Raw genomic sequence first — 14,871 nt, forward strand, 5'->3', positions numbered from 1 at the left:
AGAATGCTCTCTTAAAAGGGCTGGAACCACCAGTCAACAGATGCTGCTTGCAATAAGGTAGATACACCTCATGTATAAACCAAGTTTCGCATCATCTAACAGCGCTGCTTGAAAGAAAAATCAGTCATGTGCTTAGTCTCAAAAATCAGCTTAGCTGTACATACTCAACGCTCCAAAGCAAATGCAACTATTCAGCAGAAAGTACAAACTTTACCTTAATAATTAAGACTTTTTCGTATCTATGTGTATACTTGCCTGTCTTTCAAGTGCTTAGCTTTCACTTGAGTTATCTGCCCACTGGAAAAATCAAACACTTCTTCACTCAATAGTTTAAGGATCACCATATTGTTCTGACAAAGACTTTCACTAGTCCTGCTTGCTCCCACAATATCGCTTATGAAAGTTGGCCAGTGCTTTGGCCATTCCTGTTTCAGTATCTGTGAAGTGAAGTATCCATACGTTAGAAAGTGACTACAAAACCAAAGACTTTACAACAAGATTTAAAACTCTACGAATTCTAGTTTACCTGAACAAGAATCATATTCAGTTTCCCAATATATACTTTCTCTTTCTGGAGAAGAGAAGAGAAGAGGTCAGGTTATGCATAATAGTCCCTTCCCTCTTCTTCCCCTGAAGAGAATTCACTTACTTCTACACATGTTGGATCAGACGAGGTCTTGATAATTAGGCCAACAACGTATTTTTTAATACCTGCAGAAAAGTTAGGAAGTTTATTTTCAACTATGAAACTAACACAAATGTAGAAATTACTATTTTTGAGTTCATATTCCTCACACTCTTTTTAAAAAGGAACATATATGCATATGTCTCTGATGATCTCTCAACTTCTGTTCTATTTTGGAAAAATCCATCTTCCTATCACTTCTGCAAGAGTACATTTCACAGTATAAAATGGCTTTATGCTTGAGCTACTTCAATAAAACAAAAGGAAAACAGACTAAGGATTAGAGTACTTGTAGTAATATGCACCAAATCAATCCATCAGCTTCCTAAAGGCTGCATGCAGTTTTGAGTAATGGTGCATTGACAGCACTGCACAACACAGTATTAAGCTGAAGATAAAAACATGGCATTTGGCCCTGTCCAGACCTTGACATTTATAGTGATAGGTACTTACAAACGCTGCTGTGAAGTATTTTTATCCATTCTGCATTTTCAGATCATGCTCCTAACTCCAACGTTGGGATAGTCTTACTGCCTTAGCCAAATGATTACAATGGCAAGCCAAAATACAAACAAGAAATCCCTCGGTGTATTTTGACTAATACTTTATTAACAAAGTGCACTCCAAGAATAAATAGAGCTTTCTAAGTGTGACTCCAGTTTTGATGCCAAGCACAGAAAGCTTTGATACATCACCTTCACCATGTGCAAAAGTTCAGAGATGCTCCAGTATACGTCAGTGATCCATTTTAAACAAAGCAATTCCTATGCACAGCATTGCAAAGTAAATCCTTGTGGCAGATTAGCAAACATTTCCCTACATTACCTTAAAAGAACAAAACTTTCAACTTCATTCATCAGTCTAGTATAATGCACTTGGATTTGGACTACTGTGGCTTCATAGCACACATGGATGTTATGGACTACAAAATTGTAAATAAATTAAAATTTATTGCTTTTGCTTAGATTAACAAATTGAGCAACTAGAGGCACAAACTATATTTAAACTGCTCATTTTGTTATTTCTACAAATGCTTATTACTTCAGTTTTCAGCTCCCTCACAAAAGAAACAACATGGTAGCAATGTGGTAGCTAAAGGTTAATCTCCTAACCATTAACCAATTAATTTCTGAAGACACAGAAAGAATTGCTTTCCAAGTGTCTCTTCTTCACAATATATGTATCTTAAATCATTCTGTACATGAATATCTGACCCCAACGCAAGGTATGTACAGAAGATCTGAAATCATGAACTATGTTGATTATTACCATGAGCTCTATTTCAACACAGCTTTGACTATGATCAATCTGAACACACCAGCAATTAATCACTTCAAACTGAGCAAACAGTTCCTGTCACAGGAAGAAAGAATAGGTCTATCTTTCACTGTTCAAATGTATGAACCCAAGATCCAGTGACACCCGTTTCTTCAACATGACAGTCAACTGACTCAAGCAGTTGAAGACATTTTTTAACTCCTAGTCACTATTCTAAAGCATTTTCACAACCTAACCCTCCTCTCCCCAACCTGAGCCCCCATTTCAGGCCTGAGCAACAGATTAAAAGAAAGCTTAGTAATTGCACTCTCATGAAAAGCAGAAAAAAATAGTTTGACTTCAATCCGTTAGATATGAACAAGACAGGAGCTGTTCTACAAGTAGTTCCAATTACAAATAAAACTTATTACCAACTGGGATCAATCCACAGCACTCCAGAAGAATGGCCATTAATAAAGTATCAGTGTCATTCACTAGGTAAGTTATTACCAAGCACTGGCATTGGTCTGACATCACAGCCCCCCTGCCCTAGTATTTTGAAGCTAACAAACACACACTTTGCTGATGCATCACAATAATTCACCAACAAAAGCCCCAAAATATTATGGAAATAAGTTTGCTGCGCCAGAAGCTGAACTACTGTAACTGTTAGCCAAACTACTAGAGGAAGCCTACAGCTGCAACTCTTTGCATTTCAGAAAGTAATTTAAAAGTGAGTTGTCCTCAGGCTTCCAACTCCAAAGCTACGCATCTCCCATCTTACTTCATCAGTAGGATTATGCTGTTCAGTTACAATCTATATCCTATGCTACCATAGATCTGGCCTTGAGATCAGCACATGAAACAGCTGTTCTGCTCCAAAGCTTCCCTGTTGAATAATAATGGTGATCACAGTAAAAAAAGGCCATCTGAGAAGTTTGCTAGCTTTCACATATGCTGCAGGCTCTTAAGGTCTTCAATTCAGTGCATAAAGTGAAGGCTTTCATCCCTTTAAAAGCTGCAGCTATCCAATTCTCCATTGCTTTTTTTTCCTACATGGTAATTTAATTTTTGTTTAACCTGCAGCGTTGTGTTCCTTCTGTTAAGACAGATAATGATCAGTAGGATGAAGACATTTCAACTTTATATTCTGACAAAAATCAACACATAGGCTAGATACTATTTTCATGCAGAACATAAAAAATGTCCAAGGGTAATACACTTAACTGGATTTGCTAACACCGAAGCTTTGAGAACTTCAAGAGAAGCATAATGTTAAAGAAGGCGGCAAGGGACATACATGAGCCATGCATCCACTGCCTAGAACACTTCCTTCCATCACAGCAGCAGCTGAACCAGCCTTTAAGATGGCAACAATACAACCGCCAAGTTCAGACTCCTCACTCAGCCAAACAGGAAGAGACAGACATTCCTGGAGAAGAAATCTTTCAATAAAACAGAAGGGGGGTAAGGGGGAAGAAATCACAACCACCACAATACTCAGAACACACAGCATTCTTGACGGACTAGCTGATGTTAAAACTACACTGATCTCAGAACAATCTGAGATACAAGGGAGATGATCCTTTTTCTGATTCCAGAAGTGCCACTGACACAGAACTGGCAGACCCACTACCTGCCCAAGAACTTACTCAGAGGCTGAACCTGTAGAAAAATAGTTACTAAAATTGTTTAGTATTTCTAAAATTATTACTATCTTCCATCAGCTCAGCTTCTATAACCATTTCACTAAAAGGCCTGTGCTAGTTTGAGGAAAAAACAGGTTATAGTCAGCAAAAAGGAAACAGTCGTGATGTCTACTTCATTCATAAGCTTGCTGAGATGTATAAAAACAAGAACACAAAACATAGATAAGACTGTGTGTCTTTGTTGGAGCCCATGCTTTCTCCCTAGGCTGCTTCTGTGCAAATAATCCTACTTTCTAACTGCCCTAACCCTCCAACCTCACGTTGCACTTAAGGCATATGCTTGGATAAGTAGAGGACAGAGAAAAAGGTGGAAGGGTGGTTGGGAGGCCCTCCTGGGGACTCTGATTTCTGGGAGGGCCATTGTGTTTCTGTATTATATATACAGCAACTTATATATTGCTGTATATAGCTGTAAATATTGTAAACATCTGCTTGCATATTGTGATAAGCTGTAAATATAAAGCTTCATTCCTTAACTTCCATCCAGCTGAGTCCAGTCTGGGTGATTTCACAAGAGCGAGGGGAGGGGAGCAGGTAACTCCCAAACCATCACAGGGCCAGAGAATCATCACTACTGGTTCAGAGACATCAAAAAGGGAACCAGTGAGGAGTAACTTTATCCACAACAGTTGAGGATCAATCTAACTGCAACATCAGAATATGTTGTCATTATCAGAAAAGCTGAACATCCATCATCATCAGAAGGCCTAGGCAGCTTAAAAGAAAATGCTAATGATGCTAAACTTAGTACAAGGAAAAAACAGGGAGGATAGTGCAAGGACATGAACTCAAGGACTTTCTAAAACATCAGGTATTTCAGCTCTTACGTGAAGAGCTGCTGCTCTATATAGCAAACACACAGTAAAACCAAAATGGGAGGGAACAAGCATTTTCACAGGTGACCCTATCAATGGTTTCAGTTAGACTGGGACAGTGAGGAACATAACATTATCAAACACTAGTAAGTTCTGCAGACTAAACTGCTTAAGTCCAAGAAATCCTACAGTTTCATCTCTAGAAGTGCTTTTAGGTAACACAGGTTACACATCTAACCTGTGTAATCTAAACCCATCATTATCAGAGTTAGGAAGCACAGATCTGTAATAAATGAAACCACTCCTTACACTTAAGATACACAAGCACATCCTTTTATGCAGTTATACAGCAAAAATATTTAATGAGTGCTGGAGATTATTCTGGCTGGTGTTGCAGACACGAGTTTTCATTAGTTTACTAACACATCTGCTTAAGAGGCATAAATGAAGCCGGAACAATGTAATTCAGCAGATTAACATTGTTTTCCAAACAAAATTACCATTTCAAACCCTAAAGCTCATTTGTTCCCTCCAGGGATGTCTGTATGTATAGACACTTGTAATGAACTATTTAAGTATTCCCAAAAATGTGTGAAGCACCATCTTACTAGCTAGTATCAAGAAACAATGCTTTTCCACATTGGCCAACAAATCATCTTCCCCCACTCATGCTGAACCAAATCCATTCCATGTATTTGCTTTTCAACAACCACTTCATGAAAATAATTCTAAATGGCATAAAGCTTGTGCTCCTCAATGTCAGTGTCATGTAGTTAATTCTCCCCTTTGTTACACAGAGAATCAAAAAAGCTCTTCATGAAGCAGGCCAGAAGTTTCCATTAAAGTATCTAACCACTCTACAGAAAAATCTCTCCTACAGCAGTTTCCTCTACATCAGCTCCAGGACCTTCCTAGGAGCCAACTAAACTACATTTCTCTCTAAACACTTCACCTTTTTATTTTTCCTTCTCCTTACTTCAGAATGAGAAAGTCTGCACAAGTAATTCAGGTTTCATAATGAGTAAGTGCTTATCCATTCTAATTCAGAACACTCCAGACAATCTCTCTTCATTGGAACAGAATTTCATTTCACATCACAGGATTAATGAAATGTATCATTTAACTGGAAAACCTTTTAAATAGCCTTCATTTCTAGGCAGGTTTTCACACTGACAGAAGATCTTTTTTAGACCACAACACTAATCAAACTGCATACTTTATAAGTATTGTTAAGCAATCAACTCTATAAAATATCAGAGTTTGAAGCAATTTAGTGTCACCTCAACCTGAAGCATTTTTACTTGATAATCATAATACAATGTTGTAGAAATAAGCCTAATTAACCATTGTGCGGGATGTTCTGGAATATAACACCCACCTTTCATTAAAGCACCATGAATGAACATCACTTTACATCATAAGCATACATGTAACAGCAATCCAAAGCATTCTCTTAAGTACTACACACACAATAAAAAGCAGGTATAACTCACCGCTACAGTTAAAGACTAAACACATCGAAGCTGGACATGCAGGCCAGGCATCTGATTTAACTGAATTCTGCCTATTTTGTGCCCCATAAATTCCACTTTTGCCTAGACAACCAACTGGTTCAAAGTGCTAATTCTAAACACAAGTAAATTCAAGAAGTTACTCACGAACTCTCCAGAAGTACTTAATGCTCAACCTTCAAAATCCAATTATAACTGAGGAACAGGAAAACTATTTACAAGTTAAAAGACCTAAAGACTAAAAGCTATTCTAGAAGCAAACTTAATAATGGAGTCCGTGCAACACATCTGAAAAAAAAATTCACTTGCATTTGGAATTCCAGAGTGGAAGGCAAGATTTCCCAGAAACTTCTGATAGAAGCAATTACAAAACTCTGGTTAACTTCAAGGCTTAACAAGTCATTCTGATGCACAACTTCAGGTACAGCTAGTGGGGGAAAAACAGATCACCCAACAAGAGGTGACCATTCACTTAGGCTCTGTAATTAATGGTATATTTTTATTTCTCCAATAAACTTTAGGGAAGTAATTTCTCAACTTAGGTATGCTCTTAACTTTAACTCTGAAGCACTAATATCACTACAAAGGGAAAACAATTATTTTCTCAAATGGATTTAATTTCATCTTACAAAAAATAAGATTTGTCAGCTGTATTTACAGCACAAATCCTATTAGACATGTTGCTTGGTAAAAGGTACAATTAACTTATCAATAACCCACACACTGTTTTTCACTAAACATTATTTTGTTGTAGCAAGTTTCCACTTCCTATGCCTGTATTTCATTAGTTACACTTCCTGCAGAGAGATCACCAAATCACAGAATTGTCACGGTTGGAAGTAATGTCAAGGATCATCTAGTTGCAACCCTCCTGATATGGGCAGGGACACCCTCCACTCGATCAGGCTGCCCAGAGCCACATCCAGCTTGGCCTTAAAAACATCCAAGAACATGACTTCCATCACCTCCCTGGGCAACCTGTTCACCCTTACAGTGAAGAACTTCACAGAATTTTCACAGAATTCTGTGAATTGATCAAAAAACAAGAGTGAGAATTAATGAAACCTCTATTTCAGCAGTCTTCTTATTTCCCAGGTAATCAAACCATCTGAATGAGCTGCGGAGCAATTCTTTTCTATCAACCAGTATCATCAGCAAGTAAAATCCTACAACCACCACAGGCCAGATGGAACTACATAAGAGACCTATACTTCCTCCTCCATCATTGAGGCTGAGATGGATCAAATGCCATGGTATATTAAATACATTTGGTTTCTCTACAGAAAAGGAGGATAAGGCAGATAAGCAAAAGCAAATTAACTTATGTGAGGATTTAAGTCACTTTCAGAGTTTTAGTTTAGTTCTGAGAAGGGCAAATTATTTTAAAGGTTCTTCTAAGGACACTCATTTGTTAGTATGAAGGATGACTTTTTTCCCTTTGGTATCTTCGAAAGATGTATGAGTCAAGAAAATAAGCACAAAATAAAGTCGACTGCACAACTACAGACACTATACACAGCATTGTAATGAAATGAGCTACTGTTATATCATCTCAGGTGACAGGAACCAGTCAAATAGTACTACCGCACCTGCAATTTATTTAAGTTAGCCATATATATCAGTTTGACAGTTCATTTCAGCTATGTATCCAGTATTATCTCAGCATCTCAAGAACAGTTTCAGCCCAACACACAGCCAACAACATTATCCCATACACTACTATTTCTCACCTGCTCTGTGCATCAAGATCTTGCCATTTAAAAACTTATGATTACTGAATTATTTTCTGGATTTAGCATTTGTTGAATTCATGACTATCAAGTAAATCTACCTGTGCGATCTCCTACTCTACTACACTTGCCTTCACCAGTGGGCAGTAGAAAGCTAAGTTACTGCCTCAGACTGCTGACTCCATACTTTATCTGCTCTGCTCCCACAGCCAAAACTTCCTAAGGCTGAAACCAAATGCTCATAGCCAGAAATGTAACAAGATCTGAGTATGATGAGGTATCTCAAATTAAAAACACACAGAAGACTTAACTTCACAGTACTCTCCATGCCTCTCAAAATGTAGTAGTTGGGTCTAAGGAACAGCTGAAGCAGTTCCGTAGAAATTTACAAGCCTGCCTCCAAAAGCAGAATGAATGTGAAACCGCATTTCTGTTTCCAAAAAGGGATACATTTTATCTGTCAACTTATATATAGGATGCTGGAAAAGTGAGAAGACTAATTGCAAAAATGTCTCACTCTATACAGCTGTTTCCATAGACATTTACAATTATGTTTTAATCAATATAGTTTCAGGACAACAGCACTGATTGTAAAAATTTAAAGCACATCTTCACGTTTTTAAAAGCTCACAGAAGTAAAAAAAAAAAATTTGGAATAACTGTTCAGATACAAAAATAGCTTTTAGTATAAACCCAAGTATATAATGGTAACATTTTATGTCAATAAATTTAAGTAGTTGTACTTAATACTTGAATTTCTTTCAGTCATGACTTGATAGAAAGCAACATGGATAAGTACCAATCCCATATTAAAATTATTTATCATAGCTACTGTCTAAAATTCAACTCATATTGCTTGCAATAAAGGAAGGAAATTACACAAAACTAAACCACAGCATTTATTTTAAGACTTCCAGATTCCTTGCAATGACTGAAGATTGGGGTTTGTCCAACACTGCACTTACAACTACAGCAATCTAGCTGTACGCACACTTAACACGAATTATACAGACTTTGTAGTATTTCACTGCCTGAAAACAGCCTGCTGTGCCAAATACAGGAAACCAAAACCTCTACCTCAAAAGCCAGAAGCTAGCCTCACAGGCTGCCTAGGGTTAAAACTCTTTGAATAAGTTTGCCCTGTAAGTCTGTATAACACTTAAGTGATGATGCTTCAAAACCTCACACCTTGAACCTTCCATTTCAATGCATGGAATTTGAAGTACTCACCATCTCGCTGAGACCATTATTACAAAAAGGAAGACATGATTCCATCATCCAAAAAAGCATGGATGGTTTTACAACATGAAGTTAATAGCAAAATTGTATTTGAATCTGAAGACTACTTACGGGCTGATAGTCAAATATCTCAGGTAACACACAAAATTAAGAGGAAAAGAAAAAAAAATCCCTCCCTACCTTCACACTGGTTCCTTGGAAGAATCTTCCATCTTGTTTTTATCACATTTTCCAATATTTGCAGTCCATAATACTGAAATTGGAGAAGAACAAAATGTGAGTACATTACTGTAGGACTACCTAATTTTTAGGAGTCTCATTCAATCAGACATTCACACTTAACACCTAAGACTTCAAGATTATTATAGTTTTATTACATACATGTCTATTCACCCATTTACTGAGTTTTCATGCATTTATTTTTTGTTTTATTCTTTGCTATACTAAGTCCTGTTGTTTAACCATGCTCACACCAGGAGGGGGAGGGAAAGGGGAAAAAAAAAAATAAAAGCCCTTTGGTAGACAATTCTGGCTATCTGGAAAAGAGAAAGTGGCAGCCAGGTATGAATTTGCATCATAAATGACTGCTCATATGTTCACGTATTAACACAACCAGGCTCCTAAAGTATTTAGCAGCTTGGATGGACTCAAGCTTCCTAACATTGCACTAAGAGCTGGAAAAAAAAAAAATATTGTCCTAAGCATCACATTTCCTGACACTTTCTAAAGAAAGTATTTCCCAAACTGCACTCCTTTGTTACTTCAGGAACAGCAAGACAACCCACAGGTTTATTTAATTTCAATGCCCACCCCAATATGGCAGCTATTTCTACTACTTAAAGATGAACTTTTGTGCTCAGTCAAAGAATAACAAAAATGTGAATAAGCTCTAGAAAATCCTTTTACCTTTCAGGAATTCTTTCCTATGTTCTTACCCAAAACCATTAAGTTTGCAAAGTAATCAGTAAGGCCAGTCCCTCTGCCCATTTGTCCCTACTGCCAACTCACAGTAACAGGGAAAGAAGTTTGTGATTATATGATCCAATAACTTTAATATGCAAAACCCTATTAGCATGAATAGACAGAAGAGAAAAAGGGACAAAGAGTTTTGTGTTTACTTTATGTGCCATGGATTATAAAGAAAAAAAATAAAATAGAATCATTGCCTGAAAGGTAAACCCAAATTTCACAGTATGAAGTTTGGCTGAGAATAAGAGTTCCTCTTTAAAATGGTTAGTTGTTACACAAAGTAGGATCATTAGAATTTCAACCAAAGGGATCATATAAATTTTGGTTCAATTAAAAAAACACAATGTAGCCTGTCCAAACTACATTGTATTTAAAAAAAAGGCTTTCATTGTTCTCATCTTAACATAACCTTCATTCCTTTGCTTCTCTATGGCATCCAGGTTACCAGGAGCTACACCCACCCTGTATTTTCAAAACATTTTCTGCAATCTTGGGTACCAAAAAAGATTATACTTTAATAGAAAGTGGGTGCATTTTTATCATGGTCAGCAGCAAAAGTTTATCAATTTGATTTTAATTTGCAAATTTACTTCTTTAATGTAAAAGCTAAATGAAATCAAGGCAATGCTAATAAAGAAAAATGTATGAAAATATTCTTGAAGAAAATGCTTCACCTCACACAATGTGATTTCAGTCACTGCTGTAAATTTACATGTCACCCACAACTCATCAAGGCTCACAATACAAAACATACTTATAAAACCTCCTAAAAACAATTACAAGTATAAGCAATAATTAGACAGTGCTAACTTTCCTGAAGAAGCTCTCAACTAGTTTAACTTCTACATTCTACAGGCATACTTAGTCACAGCCCTTTCAGACAGCAGCTAAACAAAAACAGAGTTTGTTTCCAAAATGTCTTCCAAAAGTTAACTTAGCTTTTAAGACCAAAACCACACATCTAGTTATAGTCTACAGAAACTCTAGATAACCACAGCTTAAACATACTAAGGACAGAATTTATTTTTACAGTCCTTCCTCACTTAGGATTTCTCCAAATCAGAGGTAAAGACAGGCACCTCTAACGATCTGCCCATCTATCCCTCAGTATGTTCTCAAATACCCAGTGTACGTTCATGCACCTCGAAGAGTGATGAGATTCATGCTACCTAGGTTCCTACACATTCTTTTGTACATAGGCAGCTACAATTCTGCCCTCTGCTTGCATCCTGGACAGCTCAGGACTACCAATACCAACTTTTCCTAGCACACACACACACACACACAAAATGGAATGGCAGCAGTAATAAAATCACTATATACCATCTTCACCTATGTATCCTTCTTGCCATATAACACTGAAAGGCTTCAGCAGCCTGCCTGAACACTCTGCAAGAAGCTTTCTGGAGTTTTTATTTTGCTTGTAAGTTTCATTTGATTTAATGACTTAAATTTTTAATTTTTCCTTTATCAAGAGATACACCAATCCCAAAAAATTCACTGTCATCAGTTATGAGTTCTGCCACTTCAACTGTTATCAGTGCATTTTTTTATTAAGTTTACTGCAACAGTACACGTGAACACATCTCAACTGTACCTAAAATGGGAGTCTGAGAATTCATTTACCCTTGATTTGCTTGCAACTGCCTTATAACTGCCCAGTTATGAAGATGAGGGACAGGTAACAGCAAATACTGAAAAAAAGCATGAAATGATCCCTATGGCAGAAATGTCTATGGCACCCTTATTATTACTTATTCTATGCACCGAATCCCTTTCCCTCCCACCTCCCAAGAAACAAAAACAATTGATGAACAGAATTCAGTTAAAGGGAATCAAAAGGGTAGACCTTGTGGAGGCCTGCCGTCAAAGCCTAGCTGTGTCAGTTGCACAGGAAGACACCCCTTTTCTTCCTATTACAAGCAATCAACATAATGGAACATTATGATTAATATCAGGTAGTGTTAACAGCTTAATTAAAGAAAAAATATGATTGCATAAAGCCAAATGTCATAGTGCATAAATTTAGCACCAAATCATTTGTAATTTATGTAAATTGAAGAATTCTTTACCTGTTGCTTTCTTTCTGTTCCTCTAATCATCTCATTTTTCACAAGACAAATTTGAGTTTTTAAAAATACTGTTGATAAATCAACTTAAACATTAGTAATGTCTGTCAGTATAAAAAGCAAAGTTTACCAGGCAAGCAAACAGGCAAACACTGTTACTTAAAGGTTAGCACTTTGAGGAAGTTCTTTAAACTGTTTTCCCCTAAATTTCAGAGAGCAATGAAAAAAAAATGGAACTGTTTCATGAATACTGCCTGATTTCAGAAACCATCCAAACACAATTATTTTCTGTTCGAACACAGTGTGTATCAACCAGAAAAACAAGCATGTTGATTATCTGAGATAATAATCATCGAGTTTAAAGACAGTGAAAACACATTCCGATCAACTTTTCTGTTCAAACTTCTGAAGTCTTAGGTAAAGCACTTATAATGGCAGAAAAAAAAGGGATGCTGACTCTTTTAGTCTCTACCATGATGGATGGATTTAAACAGCAGCACAAAGCAAATGTTCTCTGCATATTAATAGACTAATCTCACACTATTGAGCATTTTGGGTGTTTAACTTCCATTGACCACTCAAAATCTTGGCCTAAGGAGGTTTCTATTTTGTCTTTAATATACCTAGGGACAAATTCTCTCCTCGGTTACGTGCACATGGCTCTCGGTATGATCAAACACAGCCAAAGCACTCACCCAAGGACAAAATGTGGCTCTAGGAGACTTTTCATTACTCAGATGTATACAGACACACATCAATCTTTGGAACAAACATTATGCTTGTATGTGCCTTCAAAAAGCTCAATCACCTGTTATTTCCAATTTATCTCTTTAGTTCATTTACAGTTCTTGTTTAAATCCAACTTTGGGAACGAGACAATTAAAAATGTGATTTGGATCAAGGAAGTCTATCACTAAAAATGAGATACCTTCCTCAAAGTTCATGAATGGAAGAAAGAAGAACACCAAATAAATAAAAGTTAATTTGCTTACTTTGGTATTCATGTTCTGAGAAAACTCCAAAATAGTATCAACTCTTGTCCATGCATCAGGATGTTCTTTTAAGTGCGTCAAGACTTCTTGTGCCATTCTTTGCTAAAAACAAATTTGACAAATAGAAGTATTAGTATTAGATTAGGCAATTACATACTGTTAGTGAAGACATTAACACATAACACATCTTTAAATCACTTATCCAAGAGTTTGGCAAAACACCATCAGGAACATCAGGTCCCTGAAGCCACCTTCTGCATGCCACTGAAAAGTTTATTAACAACCAAATTAAAAAAAAAGTCATCCGCTTAGTTCCCTCTTCTGTACCAAATTATTTGCTTAGACCAGTAATGAACAAAGATGAACAGCACACATGACAGGGAAAATATACTAGGGAATGAAGACCTCTCCCCTTCAAGGAAGTCAACTAGCTAAAATTTTACTGAAGAGCACCCAAACTTTCCAGTTCTACTGGAAGCATTCATATAAAAAGCCAGCTTTCAGTAGTATTGTTAACATGCTGCAAAGCTATTAACGAAGGAACTATGTATTTTCTTTTGAAAAACTGTGGTGCAGAGCATTACAGCCTCCAATCTCCACTTCTGAGGAATCCCTTGAGTACCTACCAGCAATAAAAAAAATTATGGGGGCGGAAGGAAGGTGGTCATGCTAATTGTTTGTTCTTTCCTGGGGACACTAGTCACTGCTGTACTAGATACTACAGCTTTGGTAACTTGCAAAAACTTTATCTGAGGTCATTAAACATTGAAATAGCTGAATTAATTTCAGCTTTATCAAAAGCCTGTAAGTCCTTAAGGTTGTGTGGGGTTTGGAGGGTTTTTTTTGTTTGTTTTTAGCTTTTTTCCCAGAAAGCCAAATGCCCTTCACCATTTCCAAAAGCATAGTGTACTGACAAATCTTGCTGCAAAGTTTATCACCTGCAAGATGAACATTTTGTATCACAATGAACACAAACTGATTGGACCATTCACTGCAGTGTAGAATTACTAAGGAGTTTTACTTTAGAAATTAAGTCAGCAGTTAGAACTAACTGCAATTATGCTAACCTCTAGTCTGTTGCAATAAAGTGATGGAGCTAACCAACTGGTGTTAAGAAAATATGTATTTTCATTAAGACACCCTAAAAAGGTCACAAATCTATATACGTGATAATGTGAGAAACAGATAAGCCAAATATAGGATTTACCAAATTGAAAGGTTTGAGAGTAAAGAGCAACAATGTCTGAAGTATATGTAGATAACTGGGCATCCCCACTTAATACAGTTGAACACAGTGGAGCAACTCCCAGCCTAGTATTAACTACTAAGTCCCTATAGATTTGATATGGAGAAATACCACACAAATATTCCTTTTACATCTAAAGGCAGTACAATCATACTCTCACAGCATGAGATCAGAGCTTAAAAAAAACCCACACCAAACACACAAAAAAAATCTAACAACAAAATCATCAACAAACAACTCCAACACCCATGCCCCCAACAAAAACAAAACCCACCACTTCTGATGCAGTTCAATATAAGACAGAAAGAACAGCTAGTTCTTCGAGGTTCAACCTGACTGCCTTTTCACACAGGTCTCCTGAAGTGCTTCTAGTAAGAGTGACACACAGGATCAAATGTCAACACCAACAAAATACAGAGACTCAATGTCCTTCTCTCAAGCACTGAAAAATTTGCTCTCACACACCCACTAACCCCTTTCACTGAGTATTAATTCCTGTAGTTTCATGAAGACAATATACAAATAAAGAAATAATAATCAAAACTGAAGTCTCATCATGTGGTTGCTACCAAAATCAGTGAGCAAATAATTCTTCTGAACAGGTGAAGACTTAACAGACCAACAAAATCAAGAGTCTGGGATGAGTTTG

General features: G+C 36.8%; 1 protein-coding gene across 2 annotated transcripts in view; it reads right to left on the bottom strand.

Annotated features, from left to right (window-relative positions):
• XPO1 (exportin 1) overlaps positions 1-14,871 on the bottom strand; it is a 46,163-nt gene that overhangs the window by 20,815 nt on the left and 10,477 nt on the right. For both annotated transcript variants that reach the window (XM_064146090.1, XM_064146091.1), the window contains 5 exons: positions 12,977-13,078; positions 9,127-9,199; positions 650-711; positions 527-571; positions 256-437 (listed from right to left, as the gene is read on the bottom strand). In XM_064146090.1, the coding sequence (XP_064002160.1) occupies positions 256-437; positions 527-571; positions 650-711; positions 9,127-9,199; positions 12,977-13,078 (464 nt within the window). The remainder of the gene's footprint in view (positions 1-255; positions 438-526; positions 572-649; positions 712-9,126; positions 9,200-12,976; positions 13,079-14,871) is intronic.

Source organism: Pogoniulus pusillus, chromosome 7 (genome assembly GCF_015220805.1).
Source record: "Pogoniulus pusillus isolate bPogPus1 chromosome 7, bPogPus1.pri, whole genome shotgun sequence".
NCBI lineage: Eukaryota > Metazoa > Chordata > Aves > Piciformes > Lybiidae > Pogoniulus > Pogoniulus pusillus.